This window comes from Muntiacus reevesi, chromosome 18 (assembly GCF_963930625.1).
Source record: "Muntiacus reevesi chromosome 18, mMunRee1.1, whole genome shotgun sequence".
In the NCBI taxonomy this organism is placed as follows: Eukaryota; Metazoa; Chordata; class Mammalia; order Artiodactyla; family Cervidae; genus Muntiacus; species Muntiacus reevesi.
This window is the reverse complement of record NC_089266.1, coordinates 7,010,679-7,034,079: the sequence shown is the minus strand read 5'-3', so window position 1 is coordinate 7,034,079 and position 23,401 is coordinate 7,010,679. Positions and strand designations below refer to the sequence as shown.

At 64.4% G+C, this 23,401-nt stretch overlaps 2 protein-coding genes across 7 annotated transcripts in view; one reads left to right on the top strand and one right to left on the bottom strand.

The window, feature by feature from the left end:
- The first annotated feature begins 11 nt into the window (after nt 1–11).
- CASKIN2 (CASK interacting protein 2) lies at nt 12–14,026 on the top strand. Of its 3 annotated transcripts, XM_065910998.1 has the most exons (21): nt 12–146; nt 1,271–1,827; nt 5,566–5,626; nt 6,170–6,221; nt 6,734–6,831; nt 7,194–7,339; nt 7,442–7,537; nt 7,626–7,756; nt 7,942–8,050; nt 8,371–8,479; nt 8,698–8,792; nt 9,235–9,496; nt 9,625–9,746; nt 9,859–9,919; nt 10,033–10,124; nt 10,322–10,432; nt 10,511–10,612; nt 10,691–10,829; nt 10,968–12,416; nt 12,507–12,729; nt 13,121–14,026. In XM_065910998.1, the coding sequence occupies exons 6-21, from the start codon at nt 7,196–7,198 to the stop codon at nt 13,209–13,211; spliced, it is 3,336 nt and encodes a 1,111-aa protein (XP_065767070.1). In that variant the 5' UTR covers nt 12–146; nt 1,271–1,827; nt 5,566–5,626; nt 6,170–6,221; nt 6,734–6,831; nt 7,194–7,195; the 3' UTR covers nt 13,212–14,026. The 3 variants fall into 3 exon arrangements, with proteins under 3 accessions (XP_065767070.1, XP_065767068.1, XP_065767069.1); XM_065910996.1 differs by lacking the exon at nt 5,566–5,626; XM_065910997.1 differs by lacking the exons at nt 12–146; nt 1,271–1,827; nt 5,566–5,626 and adding an exon at nt 5,654–6,084.
- Nucleotides 14,027–14,180: 154 nt separating this feature from the next.
- Nucleotides 14,181–23,401, bottom strand: part of TMEM94 (transmembrane protein 94) — a 35,573-nt gene continuing 26,352 nt past the window's right edge. For 2 of the 4 annotated variants that reach the window (XM_065910993.1, XM_065910991.1), the window contains 23 exons: nt 23,172–23,288; nt 22,733–22,789; nt 22,378–22,482; nt 22,106–22,270; nt 21,701–21,913; nt 20,849–21,158; nt 20,532–20,705; nt 20,086–20,188; nt 19,756–19,973; nt 18,915–19,096; nt 18,688–18,826; nt 18,331–18,446; nt 18,117–18,216; nt 17,665–17,773; nt 17,321–17,510; nt 17,016–17,093; nt 16,695–16,780; nt 16,210–16,291; nt 15,851–15,999; nt 15,674–15,768; nt 15,454–15,547; nt 15,152–15,322; nt 14,181–14,978 (listed from right to left, as the gene is read on the bottom strand). In XM_065910993.1, the coding sequence (XP_065767065.1) occupies nt 14,906–14,978; nt 15,152–15,322; nt 15,454–15,547; nt 15,674–15,768; nt 15,851–15,999; nt 16,210–16,291; nt 16,695–16,780; nt 17,016–17,093; nt 17,321–17,510; nt 17,665–17,773; nt 18,117–18,216; nt 18,331–18,446; nt 18,688–18,826; nt 18,915–19,096; nt 19,756–19,973; nt 20,086–20,188; nt 20,532–20,705; nt 20,849–21,158; nt 21,701–21,913; nt 22,106–22,270; nt 22,378–22,482; nt 22,733–22,789; nt 23,172–23,288 (3,126 nt within the window). In that variant the 3' untranslated portion in view covers nt 14,181–14,905. The remainder of the gene's footprint in view (nt 14,979–15,151; nt 15,323–15,453; nt 15,548–15,673; nt 15,769–15,850; nt 16,000–16,209; nt 16,292–16,694; nt 16,781–17,015; nt 17,094–17,320; nt 17,511–17,664; nt 17,774–18,116; nt 18,217–18,330; nt 18,447–18,687; nt 18,827–18,914; nt 19,097–19,755; nt 19,974–20,085; nt 20,189–20,531; nt 20,706–20,848; nt 21,159–21,700; nt 21,914–22,105; nt 22,271–22,377; nt 22,483–22,732; nt 22,790–23,171; nt 23,289–23,401) is intronic. The other 2 variants (XM_065910992.1, XM_065910994.1) reach the window with 2 other exon arrangements.

The following is a 23,401-nucleotide window of genomic DNA, read 5'->3' as shown; positions in this document are numbered from 1 at the left end:
AGGGGCGGGATTTCCTGCGGGAGGCGCCGAGCCGGGCTTGGAAAAGGAGGAGAAAAGGGGTGAAGGGGGGGGCAGTGGGAGCCACCGTCCAGGGGGCCAGGGACCGAGCAGGACCGGCCGGACCCCCGGCGGGGCGGCTGGGAAAGGTGAGACTGTGGGGCCTGATCTGGGGGTCAGCACCCCTGAGGGCGGGCACAGAGTAACTTTTCTTGCGGGATCCGCGGGCTCCTTCATCCGTCGGGTCCTTCCGTCCTCCTCGCGCCAGTACACCGTCTCCCCGCATCAATCCCTCCGGGCGCTTGGCCCTCCCGGTCTTTCTCGCCGCTTTGTTCCCCGGTCGGCCTGGGCTGGGCTGGGTTGGGGGGTTGCGCGGCGCTGGACTGGCATTCCGGGGGGCGGGGGAGCCAGCCCGACCCCATGCACTGCCAGGGGCGCCCTCCCCCTATGTCGGACCGCGGGCTTTGAGCTGGAGTGCCATCTGGTTTGGGCTTGGGACTTCTGGGGAGTAAGAGGACCCCAGCTAGGGCCCCAGGCCTGCCGCGGGTCTCATGCCACGGGACTCGGGCAACAAATTCTCGGCCACTGAGAAACTGACGTAAGCTTTTCTAAAGTGAAGTCGGGGCTTTGGGACTCAGATTCAGGCTTGGGAGGGCAGACAGCCCCATTTAGCAGAAGTACCCCAGCTCTCATCTCTGTTCTCTGCCCGGCTGCTTCTCCATTCCGCACTGGGGGTGAGGATGGGTCAGCAACAGGTGCTGTAAAGCCTCACTGTCCTGCAGGCAGACCCTCCGCCAGAGATGGGGGGCCATAGCTCCCCACTCCACCTTCTGAATTCATAAAGAGCCCTTGGGCTAGGGCTTCCGCCGATCAGGGCAGAGCCGAGCTGGGGAGGGGTGACCCCTGCCAGGCCGCCTGTGCCTGACCCTCCCAGGCCCCACCTTCTGGCCCACCGCTTGTCTGTGGGTGTCAGAGCCTCAGGCTGTGGAGAACAGGCTGCTGGCCCGACCTGCCCCCGTGTGTCGTGCTGCCAGGGCCCCTCCTGCCCTGGGTTGAGGTGCTGCCAGGTGCCCTGGGGCCTCGGTGACTCAGCCTCCCCCTCCCAGAACACCCCCTCCCCCCTCCCAACACTCCTCTCATGCACGGCGGCTCCCTCCCGCTTACAGTGGCTCAGCCCCTCCCTGGCCTCAGAAGGGCAGCCAGGGTAACTTGGGGGCTCCCTGGAAGCCCTGTCCTGTTCTTTCTCTGAGCCCTGCTTCTGGGACCCTTACAGACTCCGACTCAGCCTTCAGCAGACCCTCAGCGGATCACACCTTTTCCAGACCCCCGAGACCTGGCTGCCCCTGCTGCCCAAAGCGCGAGGGAATGCTGGCTTCTCTCTGGGTGGGCACCAGTGCTCCTGAGCCACATCGGGAGGATTGGCGCCCCCAGTCCCGGCCCATCCCTGGTCTGTCGGAAGCTGCAAGCTGATATCCGTCCAGATTTCCACACAGCCTCCACCCCTTCAGAGATCAGCTTTCCTGCTTGTGGCGGCAGCTCACGAAGCACCTTGAAGGAGTACCCGTCAACGCCTGCCAAGAAGCCCACTGCCTGGGACGCCAGACACACTCCCCCCCACTGGACACCTGGCCCTCCAAAGGGCCAAGGGATGGCACCCTGACACCTCAGCTTAGACCAGTTTCCCTGCCTCTGCCTTGGACCCCTGAGCCCAGAGTCCAGCCCAGGGACTGGGAAGGATGGGTCGGGAACAGGACCTGATCCTCGCTGTCAAAAATGGAGATGTGACTGGTGTGCAGAAACTGGTGGCTAAGGTCAAGGCCACAAAGACAAGTGAGTACTTGGTGGGGTGACTGTCTACCTGAGACCCTCCTCTGAGTGCCAGGCTGTAGAGAGAGGCCTGGGGAGAGTGGTCACTCTGAGCTGGGGACTTAGAGTAGGACTGCCTCAGTGTGGGAACGTCAGAGAGGAAGTTGGGTCCCCCTTGCTGTGTATGCTTAGGCAAATCTCTTAACCTCTTTGGGCCTCAGTTTCCTCACCTGTAGAGTGAAAGGAGTGAAGTACATTTATTCTAATTTTAGGGGAGTGTCTACTGTGTGCCAGGCTCTGTTCTATGCTCTGAGCGCCAGCAGTGAACAAAACTGACCCAAGTTCCTGCCCTTGTGGAGTTGCCTTCAGCAGGTGGTTTTTCCAGTGTGTTCTTTGGAGCCATGGGATTTCTGGCAGTGGGTTGGGAAAGACTGAATAGGTAGCGCTCCACCTCTGACCCCTCTAGTCCAACCAGAGCATCTCTGTGTTTTTATCAATTTGATGACAACATTTGTAAGATAGCTTTTTTATTATTTAATCACAGCAGTGGGACACATTTATCATGGGCTCCTCTGAGTGCAAGATAGCTTTTTTAAAAGGGAATTCTGCTTAAAACAGGGGTTTCCCTGGTAGCTCAGCTGGTAAAGAATCTGCCTGCAATGCAGGAGACCCTGATTTGATTCCTGGGTCGGGAAGATCCCCTGGAGAAGGGATAGGCTCCCCACTCCAGTATTCTGGCCTGGAGAATTCCATGGTCCGTATAGTCCATAGGGTTGCAAAGAGTCCGATAGGACTGAGCAACTTTCACTTTCTGCTTAAAACAAAGTTCACGTTATCTAACCGGTTACTGAAGCTTACTGGAGGGTGTGTGTCCAAAGTTAATTTCCTGAGAGAGGCCTCTCCACTGCCTAGGGTCTCTAGTCGACAGGGCTGTGGGGGCTCCGTGCATAGGTAGCCGCACCTGACTTCCAGCTCCTGAGTACCTCTGCAATGAGACCCTCCAAGAAGAATAGACCTCTGGGCTTCAGGGCAAGCTCCCTGGACTGTCCCAGGAGGACACTGGACTTGTCCTCTGAGTTCCTCGACCAGCAGGGACAGGAGGGGAGGGAGGATCCTTCTCAAGTGCTGGGGCTCTAGCCCCAAAACACAGCTTGGCCCTTGCACAGGAAGGAGTCCCCCGGGCTACCCGAAGATGTCTAATTATCCCCACCCACACCTGGGAGTGTGGGTGCCTGAAGGAAGGATTTTAAGGGCCTGGGAGTTGTGCACATGTGTGAGTACCCCTGCACTTCCACACCAGGGCAGGACACCCAGGTTGTTGGGAGATGGAGTTGGAGAGGGTGCTCTCTGTGCCCTGGGGAAGTGGATGCAGGGTGAGCCTGGTAAGGGGAAGGTGCCAAGGAGGGCCCTGGAGGCCCAAGAGTGGGAGCCGCTCCCCTCCTCCCCGCACCTCAGTGTTGTTTTTGGCAATCTGCCCAGTGGGGCCTTGGCCTCGTAGCCCTGCGGCCTCAAAGTGAGGCCCTCAGGGAGGCAAGTGGCTGGAGGCTGGTGGCGGGAACTTTGCAGCTGGCGTCCTAGGCTCTGGGAAGGTCCCCGGTGCTCAGGGGGGAATGTCTGTGGGGGAAGATGACCATCTCCCCACCCCCAAGGCATTTGCACAGGTGTAGAGTCATAGGGTCCTGGGACTCCCTGTCTCCCCTCCCAGTCCTCTGAGAGGCTGGGAAAGCTGGTGACAAAAAGGAGATCCCAAAGTGACCTTTGCAGACCCTAGAGCTTTTCCCTGGTGCCTCAGTTGGTAAAGTATCTGCCTGTAAGGCAGGAGACCTGGGTTTGATGGCTAGGTCCAGAAAATCCCCTGGAGAAGCAAATGGCAGCCCACTCCAGTATTCTTGCCTGGAGAATCCCACAGACAGAGGCGCCTGGCGACTACTCTCCATAGGGCCACGTTGTAGTTGCCTCTATTCCCTGTGAGACGGGCACTTCTGTATCCACTTTACAGATAAGGAAACTGACACTCAGAGAGGGTTAGTGATTTGCCCAAGGTCACACAGCCGTGGCGTGGCAGATCACCCCACAAGCCCAAGCCCTCCTCCCTGTGCTACCGCACTCAGCTGCCCATCAGAATCACCCAGGGATTGTTCTGAAAGTGACGACTCCCTGGTCTCCCTCAGAATTACAGAATCATCACAGAGAGCCGAGGACTTTGCAGAATCAGAACGTTCTTCGGGTGATTCTGAAGCAGTTCTCAGGAGGGAGGGGCTGCAGACTCCTGCTCCATACCCAATAGGGTGAAGGGAACTGCCGGAAGGGAGGCATCAAAGGCTCCCTCTTTTCCCTCTGGGCGGTGGCTCGAGCTTCCTGGCTGTCCAAAGAGGGGTGCACCCTGAGCCTCTTCCACTGGATACCAGGTCACTGGGGGGCCGGCCCTCCCCGCCTGTCTGCGTCCTCAGGGCGCAGGTGCCTGGGAGGAGAGGGCAACTGATGCCCGGGCCTAGCCTCTGCCCTTCCTCCCTCCTCCCTGCTCTGAGCTGTCCCCTTCTCCAACCAGAGGAAATGGAGCGGGCCGGGGGTGGCCCGCTGAGCTCACATCCTCCACCCAAGCCTAAATCAGGAGCGCGACCCTTCCACCCCCAGAGCCCGGGCCTGGGAAGAAGGTGGTGGCGCAGGGGAAGTGCCTGGAGCCCCTGCCAGGAACCTAGGACCCGCCGCCCTCCCCGCCGAGGTCCCCAGCCCAGTCACTCGGAGGCTCTCCCCCACCGCCTTTCCGGCCATTGTTCTGGAAAGAAAAACCACATAGAGCCACCCAGGCTGGCCCTGCCCTTGTTCCTGTCACGTTATCCTGCCACTCCCCGGAGGGGCTGCCTCTCGGCCACCCCAGACCGTCCAGGCGGGCGGCAGGTGGAGACTTCCCTATATTGACCTCCTTGTCCTCCCCGAGGCTCAGAGAGGTCCCAGGGCTGGCCAAGGTCGCACAGCTGAGCAGAGAGAAGAATCTGAACCACGTGCTTCCTGCTCCTTGGGCCTCTGTTCTGTCCACTGCGCTGAGCGGTTCTGTGTGACGAGGACTTTCCAAGGGGGCTGCAGGATGGCTGGGAGCGGCCTCCACTCCCTCGCGGCTTCATCACTCCTCAGCTCTTACCTTTTCCGTGCCGCGTCGTTCGGCTCGGCCCTAAACGTAGCTGTCTCCCCCTCTTGTCCTGCGTGCCTCCTGCTGCAGGCTTGGTCCCTCCCTATTGGAATGAGGCCCTGTCTTGCTGGGGTATTCAGGGGCCCACTGGGGCCTGGGGGGCAGGCCTGGACCAGCACGCTTGGCACAGTGCCCAGCTGGGTTGAGCCGGGCCTCCTTCTCCTCCTTCCTGGCAGGGGTGGGTTCCAGCGGGAGGCAGGGGCTGCCTGTGACATCACTCTCCTCTTCCCGAGGACCGCCGCCCCCCGCCTCCTGCGCGCTGGCTCACAGGTGGAACACACCTGCACAAACCCTGTCCCCAAGAGGGGACTGATCCAGTGTCCTACCCCTGCCCCTTGGTCCTCTTGCCACCCCCTGCCCTGGGGCAGGGAGCTGTCTGCTAGGAGCCTGTGGGTTCAGAGTCTGCAGTTCCTCCCCTGACAGGGGCCGGGGGTGAGGACTGTACCAGCTTTCACTGGAGACACATCTCAGGAGTATGGGCTAACGTGTAAGGAGCGCTAAATGCGGATAGCTCCCGTCTTTCATGAGGGTCAGGCGTTGTATTCACAGCCCTCATGCGTGGCTTCTGTGATCAGCCCGTTTTACAGATGAGGACCCTGAACCTGAGAGGTTAAGTGACTTTCCGCAGATCACACAGTGAGTGCCTGGCAGAGCCGGCTGGGACATGGTGTAGGTCTGCGTGACACTGCCTTCCCCTCTAGCTCCACTCAGGGATGCCCCCCGGGCCGGGCATGTGGCCCTTGGGTCCAGCCCTGGCATCCGCCCTCTCACTTCAAGCTTCTGGTCCCTCTCTCTTCTCTCTCAGCCCCCTCGGCCCATGGAACAATGAGACTTGCTCCTCAGCCCATTCAGACAGGAATGCTAACCATGCGCTCGTGGGCCTGTCCTTTGAGGGCACAGCAGGCGGGGGGGGCCCCCCATCTCCGCCCCCTTCGACTATAAACAAGTGGGGCTGGGGACCCGGGGAAGCCAGGCCACTGCTGCGGCAGCTCCTTGCAATCAGCGCCCTCCAGCTGATGGGCTGGGGTGGGAGGCCCACAGGGACCAGACAGCTTGGCGGACCATGGGACAGGTGCTTTTTTGCACTCCGAGAGGTCAGCGGGAGCCGAGTGGTGGGCAGGAGGGACCCTGGGTCAGGGGTGGGTGCGGGCGCCCTGACACCTCCGCTCTGACCCCCAGAGCTCCTAGGCTCCACGAAGAGGCTCAATGTCAACTACCAGGATGCTGATGGGTGAGTGAGAAGCCCCCGCCCCAATCCCTCTTGAAAACCGTGTGGTGGGGGAGGGTCGGGGAAGGATCGGGGCCTGGAGTCCCTTTCCCACTCAAACCCGGCCCTGGGAGCGTGTTCGCTGAGCGTTCTGGCCCCTGTCTGCCCGCGCGCCTGCCCGTGGGGCTGCCTCTGAGTGCGGGGAGGGGGCCTCTGAGAGGCCCCCTTTTCTCCCTGGAGGGTAGGAGCCCTGGGGCTCCTGCTCCCACGGCCCCCTCCCCTGGGCCCGCTGGGGGGGAGGCCAGACAAACAGGCCTCTCAGCCCAGACACTGAGCCCTTTCATGCCGCAGCCCAGCAGCTCTGTGCTCCCACGGCACGGCTGGCAGGGTGTGTGTGTGTCGGGGGCGGGGGGGCGGCCACAGTGGACAAGTAACTCAGCCACGCCAGCCCCCAGGATGAGCCTGCCCTGGAAGACCAGGATTTCGGGGGTGGGGACTGCTCCCTGACACCTCTGACTCGTGTCCCACCACGCCAGCTTTTCAGCTCTCCACCATGCCGCCCTGGGGGGTAGCCTGGAGCTCATCGCCCTGCTGCTGGAGGCTCAGGCCACCGTGGATATCAAGGACAGCAATGGTGAGAGCCCAGGGTACCCCCCACCCCAGACCCTGGGGTCAATGTGCTCCTGCCACAACACGTCAGGGCCAAGGGATGTGGGCGTGGCTTCTGGGAGTTTGCAGATGCTGGACCTCGTCAGTCTTCACAGTCTCCTGGGGTCGTGGGTGGTACTGACATCCCATTATCCAGCTGGGGAAGTTGAGGTTACAAGGCCACCAGATCCTCTGTGCTGGGCACGTGGGCTTCTGGCTTCAGCCGGGCCTCTCCCTGACCACACCCAGCTTCCTCTGGGTCTGTCTCCCCTCCAGCCTGGGCTCAGTTCCCTCCCCCGATCCCAGGCCATCCCAGGACCTCCCTCAGAAACCTGTCCCCTCCTGCAGGCATGCGCCCACTGCACTACGCGGCCTGGCAGGGCCGCCTGGAGCCCGTGAGGCTGCTGCTGCGCGCCTCTGCGGCTGTGAACGCCGCCTCACTGGACGGGCAGATCCCACTGCACCTGGCTGCCCAGTACGGACACTATGAAGTGGTACGTGAGCCTGCCAGCCTACGGGGCGCAGGGGCTGGGGGCAGGGGCTGGCACAGGGGGTCCGGCCAGGCCAGACCTCTCACCCGGCTCCCCCCACCCCAGTCAGAAATGCTCCTCCAGCATCAGTCCAACCCGTGCCTGGTTAACAAGGCCAAGAAGACGCCCTTGGACTTGGCCTGTGAGTTTGGACGGCTCAAGGTGAGGCCTGCTGCCCTTGGGGTGGTGGGTTCTGAGCGTGCGTGGGGTCTCCGGAGGGGAGGTCCTACCCAAGTGCCGGTTGTCGCAGGTGGCCCAGCTGTTGCTGAATAGCCACTTATGCGTGGCGCTGCTGGAGGGGGAGGCCAAGGACCCGTGCGACCCCAACTACACCACGCCTCTGCACTTGGCTGCCAAGAATGGCCACAGAGAGGTCATCAGGTACCCACCGGGGCCCCCCGACTTCCTCCTCCTCTTCCCGTGGGACTGATAACGTCCCCTCAGTGCCCTGCCCCGCCGCCCTCTTCACCCTTGCTCTGGATTGCTCTCCCAGCCCCCAGCGGTCAGCTTCCTCTCCTTCCGTACCCGCCGCCCCCCACGCCAGTCACTCGCCCTCCCGTCTGCAGGCAGCTCCTGAGAGCTGGGATTGAGATCAACCGCCAGACCAAAACAGGCACAGCGCTCCACGAGGCCGCGCTGTACGGCAAGACCGAGGTGGTGCGGCTGCTCCTGGAGGTGGGTGTGGACCCCTGGTCACCCCGCAGGTGTATGCAGATCCCCGCCAGGTGCCAGATCCAAGACCGGCTGGGGAGGCCAGAGAAGGGGTGTCTTGCACTGATGGGGCCCAAGTGGCTGGAAAGCAGACAGACCTGGTTCGAGCCCCAGTTCCGCCTTTCACTGGCTGAGTGACCTTGAGCTCGTCCCAGAACAAATCTGAGCTTCTATTTCCTCGTGTAAAATATGAAAACAGTAGCTACTTCCTGGGTTGTTGTGGGAATTGGAAGAAGCGGCCAACCCGCTGCTCAGCACAGGCTCGCCCCACTCTGTGCACCCAGGGCGGGGTGGACGTGAACATTCGGAACACGTATAACCAGACGGCGCTGGACATCGTGAATCAATTCACCACCTCCCAGGCCAGCCGGGAGATTAAGCAGCTACTGCGGGGTGAGTGTGGTGGGGAGAAGACCCAGCCCAGGGCGTTCAGAGCCACTCCAGAGGGTCCCCGGGAGTGGAGGAGCGGATGTCACATTCCTGGGGCTGGCCGGAAGGATGCTGTGGGGATGAGGGGGCAGGGACCTGGGGGAGGGTCATGAAGGGGACTGGAGGGGTGGGAAGATGCCCTGGGAACCCTCAGATGACACCCGTCCTCCTCCTTGTCTCAGAGGCCTCAGGGATCCTGAAGGTCCGGGCGCTCAAGGATTTCTGGAACCTCCACGACCCCACTGCCCTCAACGTCCGGGCAGGGGACGTCATCACGGTGAGGACCCGATGCAGGCATTCCTTTGAGAACACAATTGGTTGCCGTCACTTACTTGGGCACCTGCTATGGATCAGGCTCTGTGTTAAGGTCTTAATTTGCACAATCTCATTGAATTCTTCCCCATCTAAGTAAGGTAGACGTTCCTACCACTTCCTTTTTTAGAGCTTAGATTGAGGCTTAGAGAATTAAAGTGATTTGTCCAGAGTCACAAGCTAGCCTGCAGTGGAGCTGGGGTCTGAACGGGGGCTCACTCCAGACTCTGTTTGCCCTGGAGGCAAGGCAAGCCCCAGGGGTTGGGCTGGATGCTGGCAGGGGCAGGACTGTAAGCGCACTTGAGCATCATGGGGAGCTCGCTGGGGGGACGGGAGGAGCTGGACCGCGGCTGCGGGGCTGGCCGCCTGGCGCAAGAAGCAACCATCCCCCCGCCCGTCTGCCACAGGTGCTTGAGCAGCATCCAGACGGCCGCTGGAAGGGCCACATCCACGAGAGCCAGAGAGGCACCGACCGCGTGGGCTACTTTCCCCCGGGCATCGTCGAGGTGGTCAGCAAGCGGGTGGGTGTCCTGGCACCCCGCCTCCCTTCTGTGCCCACCCCCCTGCGCCCAGGCTTCTCCAGGACGCCACAGCCCCCTGCCGAGGAGCCCCTGCACCCCCTCACCTATGGCCAGCTGCCCCGGGTGGGCCTCAGCCCAGACAGCCCAGGTACGTCCTCCCCGGGAGCGGGTAGGGCGATCCTGGGCACCGGGGTGAGCATCTGGCTCTGGCCAGCTGCCAGCCAGCTGTGGGCGGGGCCCACCAGGGTTCTGACCGCTTGGCTCTTGCCCCCGCAGCAGGTGACAGGAACAGCGTGGGCAGCGAGGGCAGCGTGGGCAGCATCCGCAGTGCCGGCAGCGGGCAGAGCTCTGAGGGCACCAACAGCCACAGCACCGGCCTCCTTATCGAGAACGCCCAGGTGGGTGGGGGGTGGGGGGCGCTTGGGACCAGGGCTGGACCCCTTCTCCTCCCCTGCCCCCACCTCCCACTGCCAGTTCCCCAAACAAGAGACAGCTCCTTCCCGTCTCTAGCCGCTGCCCTCTGCCGGAGAGGACCAGGTGCCTCCAGGACTACAGCCCCCGTCCCTGGCAGGTAGGGAGGGAGACGGGGACCTGTGTGGGCCAGGAGAGATGCAGGTGGGACGGCTGAGGACCTGGTATCCCTTTATCCTGCCACCCTGAATGCATTTCTCTCTGTCCTCAAAGACAACCCGAACTACCGCCCTCTGGCCAACTATCGCTCGGGGGAGCAGCACTTCACCCAGGACGTGAGGCCTGAGCAGCTGCTGGAGGGGAAGGTGTGACCTCCACCGGGGAGGTGGCTATGGGCCCAGAGGAGGGGGCGGGATGGGCCTCAGCGTGGACTTGAGTTCCTGTTCGGACCAGGCCCCTGGGGGCGGGGCTGGGATCGATGGCTGGGCTGCGGCCTTGGCACTCAGCCCCTCCCCCAGCAGGCCCAGCGCCATTAACGGCGCCCCCTCCCCCCAACTTGCAGGACGCTCAGGCCATTCATAACTGGCTGAGCGAGTTCCAGCTGGAGGCCTACACTGCCCACTTTCTGCAGGCCGGCTACGACGTGCCAACCATCAGCCGTATGACGCCCGAGGTCCGTGCCACAGCGGGAGGGCAGGGCAGGAACCCGCGGCCAGGGGAGGGGGCCTGACGGCACGACTCTATGTGGCAGGACCTGACGGCCATTGGGGTGACCAAGCCTGGGCACAGGAAGAAGATCGCCTCGGAGATCGCCCAGCTGAGCATCGCCGAGTGGCTGCCTAACTACATCCCGGTGAGTGGGCGGCGGGCACGGGCTCCCACTGCCGGCTGAGGCTTCGCGGCGCGGGGGCCGACGGTGCGGCTCTTGCAGGAGGACCTGCTGGAGTGGCTGTGCGCCCTGGGGCTGCCGCAGTACCACAAGCAGCTGGTGAGCAGCGGCTACGACTCCATGGGGCTGGTGGCTGACCTCACCTGGGAGGAGCTGCAGGAGATTGGCGTCAACAAGCTCGGTGAGGACCGCCCTGGGCCTCCTGGCTGGGCCCCCGCGTGCCTCCGAGGGTCCCCAAGATGTTTCGGGGTCCAGGAGGGATGAGGGGCACCCTCTCCAGCCCCAGCTCACCCTGCCGCCTCTATCTGCCCGCTCTCAGGTCATCAGAAGAAGCTCATGCTGGGGGTGAAGCGGCTGGCCGAGCTCCAGCGGGGCCTACTGCAAGGGGAGTCCCCGGGGGAAGGTGGCCGCCGGCTGGCCAGGGGCCCGGAACTGATGGCCATCGAGGGGCTGGAGAACGGGGACAGGCCCCCTGCGGCCAGCCCACGCCTCCTCACCTTCCAGGGCAGCGAGCTGAGCCCCGAGCTCCAGGCGGCCATGGCAGGGGGTGGCCCCGAGCCACTCCCCCTGCCCCCTGCCCGCTCCCCCAGCCAAGAGAGCATTGGGGCCCGCTCACGGGGGTCCGGTCACTCGCAGGAACAGCCTGCCCCTCAGCCGGGTGGCGGGGACCTCAACGCCCCACAGGAGAGGAATCTTCCGGAGGGCACAGAGCGACCCCCTAAACTCTGTTCCCCACTTCCTAGCCAAGGGCCCCCGCCTTATGTTTTCATGTACCCCCAGGCCTCACCCTCCAGTCCGGCCCCTGGGCCACCTCCAGGCGCTCCCCGGGCTTTCTCCTACTTGGCCGGCTCCCCGGCCACTCCTCCAGACCCCCCGCGGCCCAAGCGCCGGTCCCACAGCCTGAGCCGCCCTGGCCCAGCCGAGGGGGAGGCTGATGGGGAGGCCGAAGGGCCAGTGGATAGTGCCCTGGGCAGCTACGCCACCCTCACTCGGCGACCAGGACGCAGTTCCCTCGCCCGGACCAGCCCCAGCCCAACCCCAACGCGGGGGGCTCCCCGCAGCCAGTCCTTTGCCCTCCGGGCTCGCCGCAAAGGCCCCCCGCCTCCGCCCCCCAAGCGCCTCAGCTCCGTCTCTGGCTCCACCCCGGAGCCCCCACCACCGGATGGAAGCCCGGGGCCCAAGGAAGGGGCCACAGGGCCCCGGAGGCGAACACTGAGCGAACCCACAGGCCCCTCGGAGCCCCCTGGCCCGCCCGCCCCGGCCGGCGCCGCATCGGACACGGAGGAGGAGGACCCGGGGCCCGAGGGGACACCCCCGTCTCGGGGCAGCTCAGGGGAAGGGCTCCCCTTTGCGGAGGAGGGGAACCTGACTATCAAACAGCGGCCCAAGCCGGCAGGACCCCCACCTCGGGAGACGCCGGTACCCACCGGCCTTGACTTCAACCTCACAGAGTCAGACACTGTTAAACGGAGGCCCAAGTGCCGGGAGAGGGAGCCACTGCAGACAGCACTCCTGGCTTTCGGAGTGGCGGGCGCCACGCCCAATGCCCCTGCCCCCCAGCCCTCACAGACCCCCAGCGAGTCCCCCGCGGCCTCTCCCAGCCCTCCCCGGCCTGACCTGAGCAGCCTTCCCACTCCCGGAGCTCCAGCCCCTCTCCCCACCAGCCCCCCGGCCCAACCCCCTGGGCCAGCCCTGGAAAATAGTCGGCGGCCTGGGGAGACGGAGCCCCTGGCTGCCCCCGCTGCCCTCATCAAGGTGCCTGGAGCAGGTATGAAGCCAGGGCCTGTGGGGAGAGGGTGGTGTGGGCAGGGCCTGTGTCAGGCTCAGCTGAGTCACAGGCCAACCTCTTTCTCTGCAGGAACAGCCCCCAAGCCTGTGTCGGTGGCCTGCACCCAGCTGGCATTTTCCGGCCCTAAGCTGGCTCCCCGGCTCGGTCCCCGCCCGGTGCCCCCTCCAAGGCCGGAGAGCGTGGGGGCCGCGGGCCCAGGTCGGGCCCAGCAGAGACTGGAGCAGACCAGCTCGTCGCTGGCAGCTGCACTGCGGGCCGCGGAGAAGAGCATTAGCGCAGAGGAGCGAGAGGGGTGAGGGTGCTGAGAGAACAGAGATGGAGATGGAGACTTAAGAGCAGCTCCCCCACCCCTCAAGTCCTTCCCCCGGGGTCTGGGATGATGGGGAAGGGACATCGGTGTCATGGCAGGCAGGCAGATCCTCAGGCTTGGGGGTCCCCACGGGAAGGGGTTGCCCAGATCTGGCCTGCAGGCAAGTGGCACTTAGAGGCACGCGAGCTTGGACCAGTCACTTCTGTGAACCCCAGTGCCTCTGTGGGAGGAAGGGTCGGTGACTCCCATGACCTCGGGAAGTTGTGTGACAGGGGAAGATGCACACCTGGCGCTCGCCCCAGCCAGGCCCCGTGCCCAGGGCCAGCAGGGTGCAGACCGCCGGCTCGTCTGACCTGGCCCTTCCCTGCCGCAGCGCCCCCGGCGCCTCCGCCAAGCACATCCTAGATGACATCAGCACCATGTTCGACGCCCTGGCTGACCAGCTGGACGCCATGTTGGACTGAGCCAGACCTGCCGGCGGCCTTCGGCGGCCCCCACCACCGCCTTCCGCAGCGCCCGCGCCTCCCCCCGCGCAGAGGACGCCCCTGCTGCCCGGGCGGGGCCCCGCCTGCCGCCCCCAGCCCACGGCCATCCCCACAGCAGCCCCATGTGGAGCAGAGAGGACTTTTCAGAACCTGACATCTCAGCAAAGCCCCCTTCCACCCCTGCAGTGTGTGTTCTGGCGGGAGGACCCTGCTTCTCAGACAGGGACCCTGGTAAGAGCTTCCTATCCAGGAAGAGTGGTGGCCGGCCTTCTGGGGTGCCTTCTCTGTCCCCCCCCACCCGTGTCTCAAGTGCCTGTGCCAAGGTCCCCTGGCCGCCCGCCGTGTAGTCCTGGCGCCCTGAGAGGCTGGAGGCAGCGGTGCGTCTGGGTGGCAGGTGCACACAGGACGTGTCAAGGGCCAGGGCCTGCTCTCACCATCAGCGGCACCCAGCCCGCCTCAGGCCCCGGCTCTGCCTGCCCTCAGCGAGGCAAAGCTGTCTGCAGCAGGGCCAGTGGGATTAACGGATCCCTCGAACAGATCCCCAGAGTCCAAACGTTTCCAACTGTAAATGTTATTTTTTAAGCAGAGAGAAATGCATATATTTTAAATGGAATTTATTCTATCTATAACTGCCTGTGAGGACACAGTGGTGGGGGGGGGGCTTCGGACCACAGTGAGAGCACCCACTGCCCGCCATGGGGCTGGAAGCCTGACCTGCCTGGCCAAGGCCCCAGCTCTGTAAGCATTTAACCTCTTCCCCCAACTAACACCAATGAAAGTGTCATTCCACGAGACCGTGCTGTGTGTGTTTGGATGTTCGCCGTGAACCTCTGAGCCCAGGGGTCGCACCTGAGCCAGACCCGAGTGCCCCCGCCGATGTGCGGTGGGGGGAGGGTGGAAGACTTGGCCCCCCCAACTCACCTTCAGGGAGGGGCTCCCTCACTGGCCTGACCCTTGAGTGGGCCCCTTCGTGGCTGCCTCAGGGACCAGCCACAGGTTTTGCTTCAGCAGTTTGTAAGTTTTAATACAAACCAGTCTGTATTCATTCCCAAAAGGCTCATTTCCAGTAAAAAATATACACCAGTAAAAACATTCTCACAGGGTAACTGGGGCTGAGGCTGGAAGGAGGTCCCAGGCTGCGCCCCCGGGACTGGCTCCACGGCCTGCCCGAGGGCGGCCTGGGAGGAGGTTCTCGGGCCAGGTGGGGGCTCAGCTCGCCCAGGGAGGGCGCCCCACCACCCCAGCCTCCAGCGGCGCCATGGAGGACTGCTGGCATGTCCCAGGACTGCCCTCCCACCAGAGGCCCCACGGTCCACGGGTCTGCCCAAAGACCAGGTGGCACTCGGTCAGGGGGCCCTGGAGGGGGGCAGCCCACAGGTGGAGGGGGTGAGGGCCCCTCTGCTAAGCACACGAGGTCATACATTCAAGAGCCCAGGGGTCTCCCCCTGGCGAGGAAGAGCCAGACGGTCCTGGACCAAGGCTGCAGCTCTGCGTCTCCGCGGGAAGCCCCGGGATGGGGACCACAGCTGGGTCTGACACCGGGAGCTGGGCCTCCAGGGCCATGTGGCACAAGAGCAAACGCTGAAACATTCATGATATCAACTCCCCAGACGCAGAACGGGTGTGGCTTCAGCCCCAGGGACACGGCAACTGTGGCCGCCACGGCCAGGGGCTCAGAAGGGAGAGTTCATGCCCAGCTTCGTTTCAAACTGCAGCTTCTGTCGCTTCTGGTAGCGGACGCGGACCCTGGTGGGTGGAGATCGAAGACCAGGTTAGCGCGGACACCGAGACCAAGGGTAGACAGGAGGCAGAGGACGGGGTACGGTCAGCAGGAAGGCTGGCGGGGGATGAGGCCAGGCGGTGACGGGCTTAGGGAGCACGCCTGAGCCCAGAGGGGACACGCCCAGCCAGTGGCTCACCGGATCTCATGCAGCTTCACGACCTCGTTGGTGACCACCACGAGGACCAGGGACAGGCAGCCCAGGAGCCACGTCAGCAGAGGCACGTCCTCCAGGCCGAAGTGCACGCGGCTGTCCCTGTGTGTCCACAGCTGCAGGTCCACTGCCGTCTGGGCCACCTGCCCCAGCAGCCTGGGGAGGCGGCAGCCCCGCGTCAGCCGGGGCCTGCTTCCTTCCCTGCCCTTCCCGGCAGGAGGCGCGCCCGGAGGGTGCCGTTCAGCCCCTGGCCCCTCCTCGGCTCCCGCCCTCCACCCCAGACTCACACCACGGGCACGGTCACGGCCCACCACAGGTTCGTCAGGGGGCTCTTCCTCCACAGGGGCTTGGTGCGGTGTACATGGGTGATGGAGATGAAGACTGGGGAAAACGGGGTCGTCACACGTGTCAGACGTCACACGTGTCAGACGTCCCACGGCCAGAGGCCTCGCCCCCGGGGAGTCCCCCTGGCCCCCACCGCCCCCCCGGCTCCGGGGCACCCCTCACCAGTGTGTAGGACGATCAGGGCGGCGGCGAGCTTCTGAGCCGACAGCAGCCCGTTGGCAAAGTCATCAAACCAGGCTGGGGCCCTGTCGGCGTGGCTGCCAAGGCAACGTGTGGGCTCAGCCTCCTCGGGGCCCCAGGGAGGTGGCCCCGGGGGTGAGGGTTCGGGGCGGGACCCACCTGGGCAGCATGATGGAGGAGCAGTCAGTGAGGTTGCGGGCCCGGGACCTGTCGCAGAAGTTCTGCAGTGTGAAGGCAAAGCAGATGAGGCACGAGCTGATGGTGAGGCTGAACTTCAGCAAGAAGCAGAGGAGGAAGTAGTGCTGGGTCTGAGGGAAGCGGAGGTCCATCACTCGGGTGCGCGGGTTCAGGGGTCCTCGGGAAGTGGGCAGGCCCGGGGGACAAGAGCAAGGAGCCTTCCCCACTCTGCAGCCCCCTCCCCTCTGATGGGATTCCCCCCTTGCTCCCCCAGGGCTCAGCCCCCTCCACACTCCCCTTCCTCAGGAAAAGCCCAGGCCCACGGGCTCTGCGTCGCTTACCTTCTTAGGAATGGACTGAAGGTTCTTCCCCGTTGCCATAGACATGATGGAGCTATGTGGGGGCTTCCCCAGCAGAGAGATGCTGAAAAGCAGGGACTCAGTGAAGCGTGGGGACTGTGACCCCGTGTCCCCTAATTCCTTTTTTTTAAGTTATGTTTTTCATTTTTTAAAAATATTTACTTTTATTTATTTATTTGGCTGCATTGGTTGGTCTAGTACCTCAACCAGGATTTGAACCTGGGTGCTGTGCATTGGGAGCATGGAGTCTCAGCCACTGGACCTCCAAGGAAGTCCCCGTGTCCTCCAATTCTTCCCAAGGAGAAGCTTTTCAGGAGTCCCAAGAGCGAGGGCAACTCTGCTGGGCAGTCGGGCCACGACAAGGAAGGGACTCCCTTGGGCTGGGGGCCCCCACGGTGGGGGGCACTAGCTGGGCTCCTGGGGACGCTGGGGGACGTCCTGACCCTGGACATGGGGTGGCTCCTCACCTGAGCAGAGGGTAGCAAAAACAGGACAGCCACAGGATGTCGGTGGTGCTCAGGACTGGCGGCAGCTGGACGAGGCAGGAGAGGAACTGGGCCAGGAAGAGCCAGGAGGCACGATTAGATTCTAGCAGAGTCAGAAGCTGGGAGCCCCGGGGCTGCCCCGCCCTGCGCCCAGAGAGCTGGAAGGGACACAGCTCTGCAGCGGGCGATCGCAGAAGCTCCGGGGGGCCCCCAGGCTGTGCTGCCTCCTCCCAGCCTCTCAACTGGCCCCGCGGCACAGGAGCCGGGTGTTGGGGGCTGATGCCCGTGCCGGCCCCACCTTACCTGGATGACCACGAGCGTCAGCTGGCACTGCAGCAGGAAGAGGAAGCACTTGCGGATGCCATAGGTGGCGTGCCGGGCCTAGGGAGCAGGAGGGGCGGGGGTGGCCGTGCTCAGGGCCTGCAGCTGATACGCTTCAGCCAGATGTGGCAGATGTTCACGCCAGCGAGCGGCCGGGCAAACTAAACCTCCTGGGAGAGCTGCGCGTGGAGGTGAAGAGCCACCTCCAGCCCAGGAGGGTCCTGCATGGCGACTCCCCACCCCCAGCAGGCTCTGACCTCTGGCCCCGGGCCTGCCTGAGCCCCCACCTGCTCAATGAGCCGGATGATGCTGATCGTCTCCTCCTGGCGGAAGGTCAGCGAGCAGGGCAGGCTGTTGAGCTGCCCCGAGAGCTGCAGCGGGGAAAGGCCATCCGAGGCCTGGGCCATGCTGGTGCTGGTGGCGTAGCCGAAGGTCTCCCAGGAGCAACGGGACGGGTACAGGGGGTCCAGGGCGATGCTGCTCAGCACGGGAGGGGGAAGTGTGCCCATCAGCTGGGGTCCGCCAAGACCCCACCCATCTCCCAGGGGACCAAGCCAGCCCCCTGCTGCCTTATCTCCCCGCCAGGCCAGGCTGGCCGTGGGGAGCCCCGGCTCTGGGCTGTCGCGCTGACCTGACGTCGCTCTGGAGGAAGAGGCAGCTGTTCCGCAGGTTGGCGGAGCTGCCCAGGCAGCAGGTCACTTCCCCGTACTCCTGCATGATCTTGATCATCTCACACATGGCTGAGGGGGCAGAGTCAGGGGCACAAGGGTCAGGCAGGTGGAGCCCCACGTGGGGCGCTGGGCAGAGACCCACAGGCCAGGGCAGGAGACAAGGGAAATCAGGCCCCTCCTTGGAGCCATCCCACCCCCAATGTCGCAAACATTGTACGAATACTGTCACTTCTGAGTCCCTAGAATGGGCTACGCTGGGCTCCTGCCCACGAGACTCCCCGGCTCCTCCCAGCCCAGCTTCCTCTGCTCCCTGCATGGGAAACCAACACCCCTCCGGAGCCCGTGGGGTGCCAGGGGCTGGCAGAGCTCCACCCAGGGCCGGGCTGGCTGAGCGCCCAGCCACAGCACTCACTCTCGGGGGTACAGTCGGTGAAGAGGGGCACCAGCAGGGGCACGTTGTCGATGTTCTGCAGGTGGGGCCGCACCTGGTGGATGCCCCGGGGCAGCTTGGCCTGCAGGGAGCAGAGACGCGCGTGGCCTCAGGGCCCCTCCTCCCTCCCTCCCTCGCTCCCCTGCCCTGGACCAGCCCCGTTGCCAACCCCAAGGCTCCGGGGGCACAGTCGTACCCGGTTGCAGTCCTCCAGGAAGCTGGGGAGGTCGCTGTCCGTGGGCTGGAAGCTAATGAGGTCCGAGTGACCCTCCTCCTCCATTAGAAGGAGTCCTTCCACGTCATCTCGGGATGCTGCGGGGACAAAAGCCTGTCCCTCGCCGTGGGGCCAGCCTTCTGGGGGCCTTTCCTAGCCCTGAAGACGGCGCAGAACTTCCTTCTTGAGCTCTCCTCTCCCCCAACCCCATCAACTGGAGCTACTGCAGGGGATCACAGCCAGCTTCCCAGGAGGGATCCAGGGAAGTTCCAGCTGTAGCTCCAAGGATGGGGGACAGCCCACACCCACCTCGTGTCCATACCAAACCTCTGCCCTCACCCTGGTTCAGGTCGTCGTGCAGGGAACCAGCGTGGCTGGGACTGGAGGGGGGGATCTCGGAGCCGGGCATGTCACCGTTGGGCGTGAGGGAGATGTGGCAATTCCAGCCCGTCTCCAGGCCCATCTTCTCCGCAAACACCTGCACCAGGCAGATGGCGATGACCAGAGGGGCCCAAGAGGCTGTGGGGAAAGGGGCAGCAGGAGCAGAGGGGTCGGCGGCTGCCCACCTTGCTTCTGAGCTCATCCTCCAACGAGAAGTAGACAAAGCGGATGCAGGCGTTGACCAGCCCGTCGATGAGGCGCACGATGTCCAGGCGGGCCTGGTACTGGGAGGACACCATGCCCATGAAGATCTGGCCGCTCAGGGCCTGCATGCAGTCTTCCTTCTCCAGCACCTCCCCGATCCCTTCTTCAGGAGGCACCAGGCGCAGAGCCCGGCCAGGACACCCAGGAGCCGGTGGGTTCCACGCCCAGATCAAGGAGCACATGGGCCCCAGGGGACCACACACGTGTACAACCAAGACAGAAAAGGAGCCGACAGACATGGGGGTGGACGGGGATGGTGGGGGAGAGACAAGGAAAGGTACTCATCAGTCAGGTGACCAAGCCTGGTCCAGGGCCAGGGGGAGGGGGCGGGGTGGGGGGCGGGGCGGGGGGCGGGCCCCACCCTCAGCCTTGGCTTCAGTTCACGGGCTCGAGTCACGAGACCCCGGAAGGCTGTGTGTCTGACGGAGTGGGGAGGGGTGCATGGAGCTTTGAATCCCTCTGTTGTAGCAGCGTTTGCGACCAGGTCTTTTGTCTGATTCCAATCAGGCTAAGGCTCTATACAGACTACTGCTTTAAAACCTTCAGAGTAAGCACTTTTCCATATGTCACCCCACCGGGGCGGTACCATGAACAGTGAGCAGGGCACAGGGAGCACCTGCTTACAGATGCCGCTGAGGAGCCTGCCCACGTCACCAGACAGGGGGCCACCAAGGCGTGCCAGGCCTAGTGCTGCCAGCCGTCCCCTCTGCCAGGCTTTCACCCAGGCCCCCGCAAGCTCTCCCGGCCCCTGGCCCCCGGTACCGTCTGAGCTCCAGCTGCCGCGGCGGGCGCTCAGCTTGATGGGAATGGTGCTGGGCAGCTCGCACATGGTGAAGATGCTGTTCTGGCCGGGCGCCTGCACCAGCTCGATGCACTTGCCGTTGAGCTGGGAGGACAGGGCACAACTCATGGGCTTGTAGGCGAAGGCAGAGCAGTAACCAGACAGACAGGCTCGCTGGTAGAAATCCAGCACCTTCTTTCTGCCGGGGAAGCAGGGTGGGAGTGAGGTGAGTGGTCCCAGGGTGTCCAGACCTCTGGGTCCCCAGCCAGAGCCGACGGTTCTCACCACCGGCCACGTGCCTCCTCACTGACCTGTCGGAACCCGAAAGAGGGTAGATGTCAGCTCCGTCCCAGAAGTCTGTGCAGGCTTCCAAGACCACATCGGCCGTGCCATGGGACAGCATCTGCTCTGTGCCTGAAGACAGCGGAGGAGAGGGAGAACCTGAGTGCCCCAAGCCACCACCCCTCCAGCTGACCTCTGAGCACATATCACCACCCCTGAGAAGGATGCTAAAATGAGCCCCTGGGTAGGGGACGGGCCGTGGGAATCCCCCAGGCATCACGGCAGCAAACCTATCGGCAAGGCCACTGAGTGCGTAACATGGGCACAAGGCCGCCGGTCCTCCAGGCGGCCTCCCCTCCACGGCCCGCAGCATCCACCGTCCCAGCCCCCATCCCCAAAGCCCATCTCTGCCATGTGTGAGGTCTCGGGGAGGATCTAATGCTCCCTAGAAGGAGCCCCGTCCCGCCACACTCACTGGTGGTGGTGTCCTTGATGAAGAGGCTGATCATGTGGCTGAGCGGGGGCCGCCGCTTGGTGACGCAGGACAGCCTCCCCAGTGAGGTCTCCTTCATGGTCTCGGCGCTGGGGAGACGGTAGAGTGCGAGGTGGTTCCCCTGCTTAAAGAGCTCCTTGGCCCCGGGAGTGAAGCCTGTGGGATGGGTGGATGGATGAATAAACAGACAAGATGCAGATAAAGGGGCCGGAAGCGCAAAGGGTTGCCAGGTGCTCTTGACCGAGGCCACATCTGGCCCTGGTGGCCCAGCCCCTGAGAAGAGTCGCCAGGCAGCCTACCGATGAGGCGGGCGAGCTCGCAGAGGCCCCAGGGCACGCGCACGGGCAGCGCGGCGCTGCGGCTCTCCTGCAGGGCGACGTTGCACAGGTGGTCTGAGAACCGGCAGAGCCGCTCGGTGGCGCTGGCGTCGCACAGGTTCAGCAGCACGTTGAGGCCCAGCGGCTTGAGCGAGGTGAGGTGCAGCTGCCAGTTGGAGTCGTCGAACTGGATGCAGGAGGGGTTCTGCTGGTCCTGGGACAGGCTGAGCATCTCCAGGTGGTAGTCACACACGAAGTCCTCAGCTTCGCAGGGCTCGCCCTCCGGGCCGTGCTGGAGGAAAGGAGGAGGGGACGGGGGAGCTTAGGCTGAAGTGGTGGGGGTGGTACGGGCAGTGTCCCTGAGAGAAGGCACGCCCCCCCAGCAGGGCATGCTCCTGCTCACGCTCTCCCGGCCCTCCCCACACCCCTCTGCACCCTTCCTGGCTCCGGGGGCTTCTAGGATCCATGCCCAACAACATTGTCACCAGCTCAGAGGAGGCTGTCCAGACTGGGCAAGAAACGATGAAGCCTCTCTCTGTCAGGGGAAATATCTTTAGAGGGAACTCCTGGCTTTCTGTCTTTTGAAGGCTGCAATCAGGAGGAAGGGTCTTGCCCCAGCCAACTACCACCATCGACCAAACCCGGAAAGGGGGGAGGGGCCCACTTTGCGGGAGAACCAGGGCCGAGGCCTCTGGAGCTGAGAACAGGGGCCAGGATGTCTGAGCCCCAGGCTCCACCTGCCCGGGCTGGGCGGCACCTCTGCAGTCCCCTCCAGCAAAAGAGGCCGGGGTGCCCCGTGACAGACGAGGTGGCCACTCCCATGGCCCTCCTCACCTTGCTGGGGTCATCTTCGCCGCCCTCCGTGTCCCTGCTGAAGCTCACGCTGGAGCCAGACAGATGTTTGCTGCGGCCGTGTACCCGGTGGTGAGGGTGGGGTTCGGGCGCCTTGGGACCGTCACCTGGCCAGTTGCCGCCCCGCTCCTGCTCGTTGGAAAGGTGCAGGGGAGCGTTCAGGGAGCCAGCCAGGAGGGCGTCGCGTTCGTGGGGCTGAGAAGAGCAAGGAGCACAGGCCTCGGACTCCGGTCCGAACGCCGCCTCGGGCCAGGAGGCTGGGCCGCTACGGCCCCCTGGGGCCCCGTCTCCATGGGGGCTCCTGAGGCCTGAGCCCTCCTCCTCCTCCTGCCTCCCCTTGCCCCACCCCCCGCCCTGGCGAGACCACCGTCCCGGCCCAGGCCGCACCTCCTCCTCCACCTCGGGATGGCAGAAGGAGCGGGTGGACAGGTCGTCCGTGAGGTCCTCGTGGCTGCTGTGCGCGGGCTCCACCTTCCCGCTGAAGAACAGCACGGTCTCCGGGCTGGGGTTGGGCCACGACAGGATCCCCTGTTTGTCCACACAGCACAGCACCTGCAGGGGGAGACGGCAACAGGGAAGGGGGCGCGGCGTTCCCCAGGCTGCCGTGTGCTCTGGAGAGCTGCCTGCCAAGGCCGGGCCCTCCCGGGGGCCGCCCTCACCGTCACGGAGCCCAGGCTGTGCAGCAGGCTGGAGCTGTGGCTCAGTGTGGGTGACGTCCCCTGGATCACCCGCAGGAAGTGGCCCCAAATGCAGCGCAGCATCTCCTGGGGACAGAGACAAGGCGCTCGGCCACGCTTCCCCGGAGATGGCCTTGGGGACCGACAGAGGAAACGGTCCGGGGGGAGCGTGTGCCCCCCCAGCAGTGACACATTACCCACATGGGACGGGGGGGGCCAGAGGGGCTCTGGGAGGGAAGTTCAAGGCCATAGTGCAGGGGCACCCGGGGGTTCCAGGAGGGACCTGGGGGAGCTCAGGCCGGGAGTGCAGGGCCAGCATCCACCCAGGCGAGCGTACCTGAGACGACACGGCTTCCGTGTAGCTGCTGAGAGTGTCCTCTGAGAACTTGGCGAGCTGCATGGAGAGGGCGTGAGTCCTGGGGAGGAAACTGCCACCGTCCCGGGGCCTCGGAGTGGGCGGGGTGGGGGGGGGCCTCGCACCTCTCGGTGAAGGACACTGGGGAGCCCCGGAACCCCCATCTGCTGGGAGCAAGGGTGGATGGACACCCGGCCGTCCCTGGGGCCTGGTCTGGAGATCCTGCTGGCTAGAGAGGGCGGAGCCCTCGGAGAGCTGCCCAGGGCCGGCCGCGTGCTGGGCCGCGGGGCAGGAGGTGGGGCGGCCGCACTTCTGCCTCTTTGCTGGGGGCACAGCCCACTCTGTCTTTCTGTTCCTGTCTTTGGCTCTTTCTGCACTGTCCCCCACCCCCCCTCCGCCCCGAGGCCTGGAAACAACTGACCAGGGAGCTGGGGGAGGCCTTGCTCATCTGGGCCAGGACGCGGGCTTCTCCACAGGCGGTTGCCAGGACCCAGAGGACCGGGAAGAGCAGGGGGAGGATGGGCAGGACGCCATTCACCTGGAGAAGAGCGAGCCCCGCTGAGGCTCCGAGAGTCGCTGGCGGAGGGAAAAAGGAGGGAGGGCAGGGCTGCCCCCTCCCCAGCACTGGGGCCCTCCCTGAGTAAAAAGGAT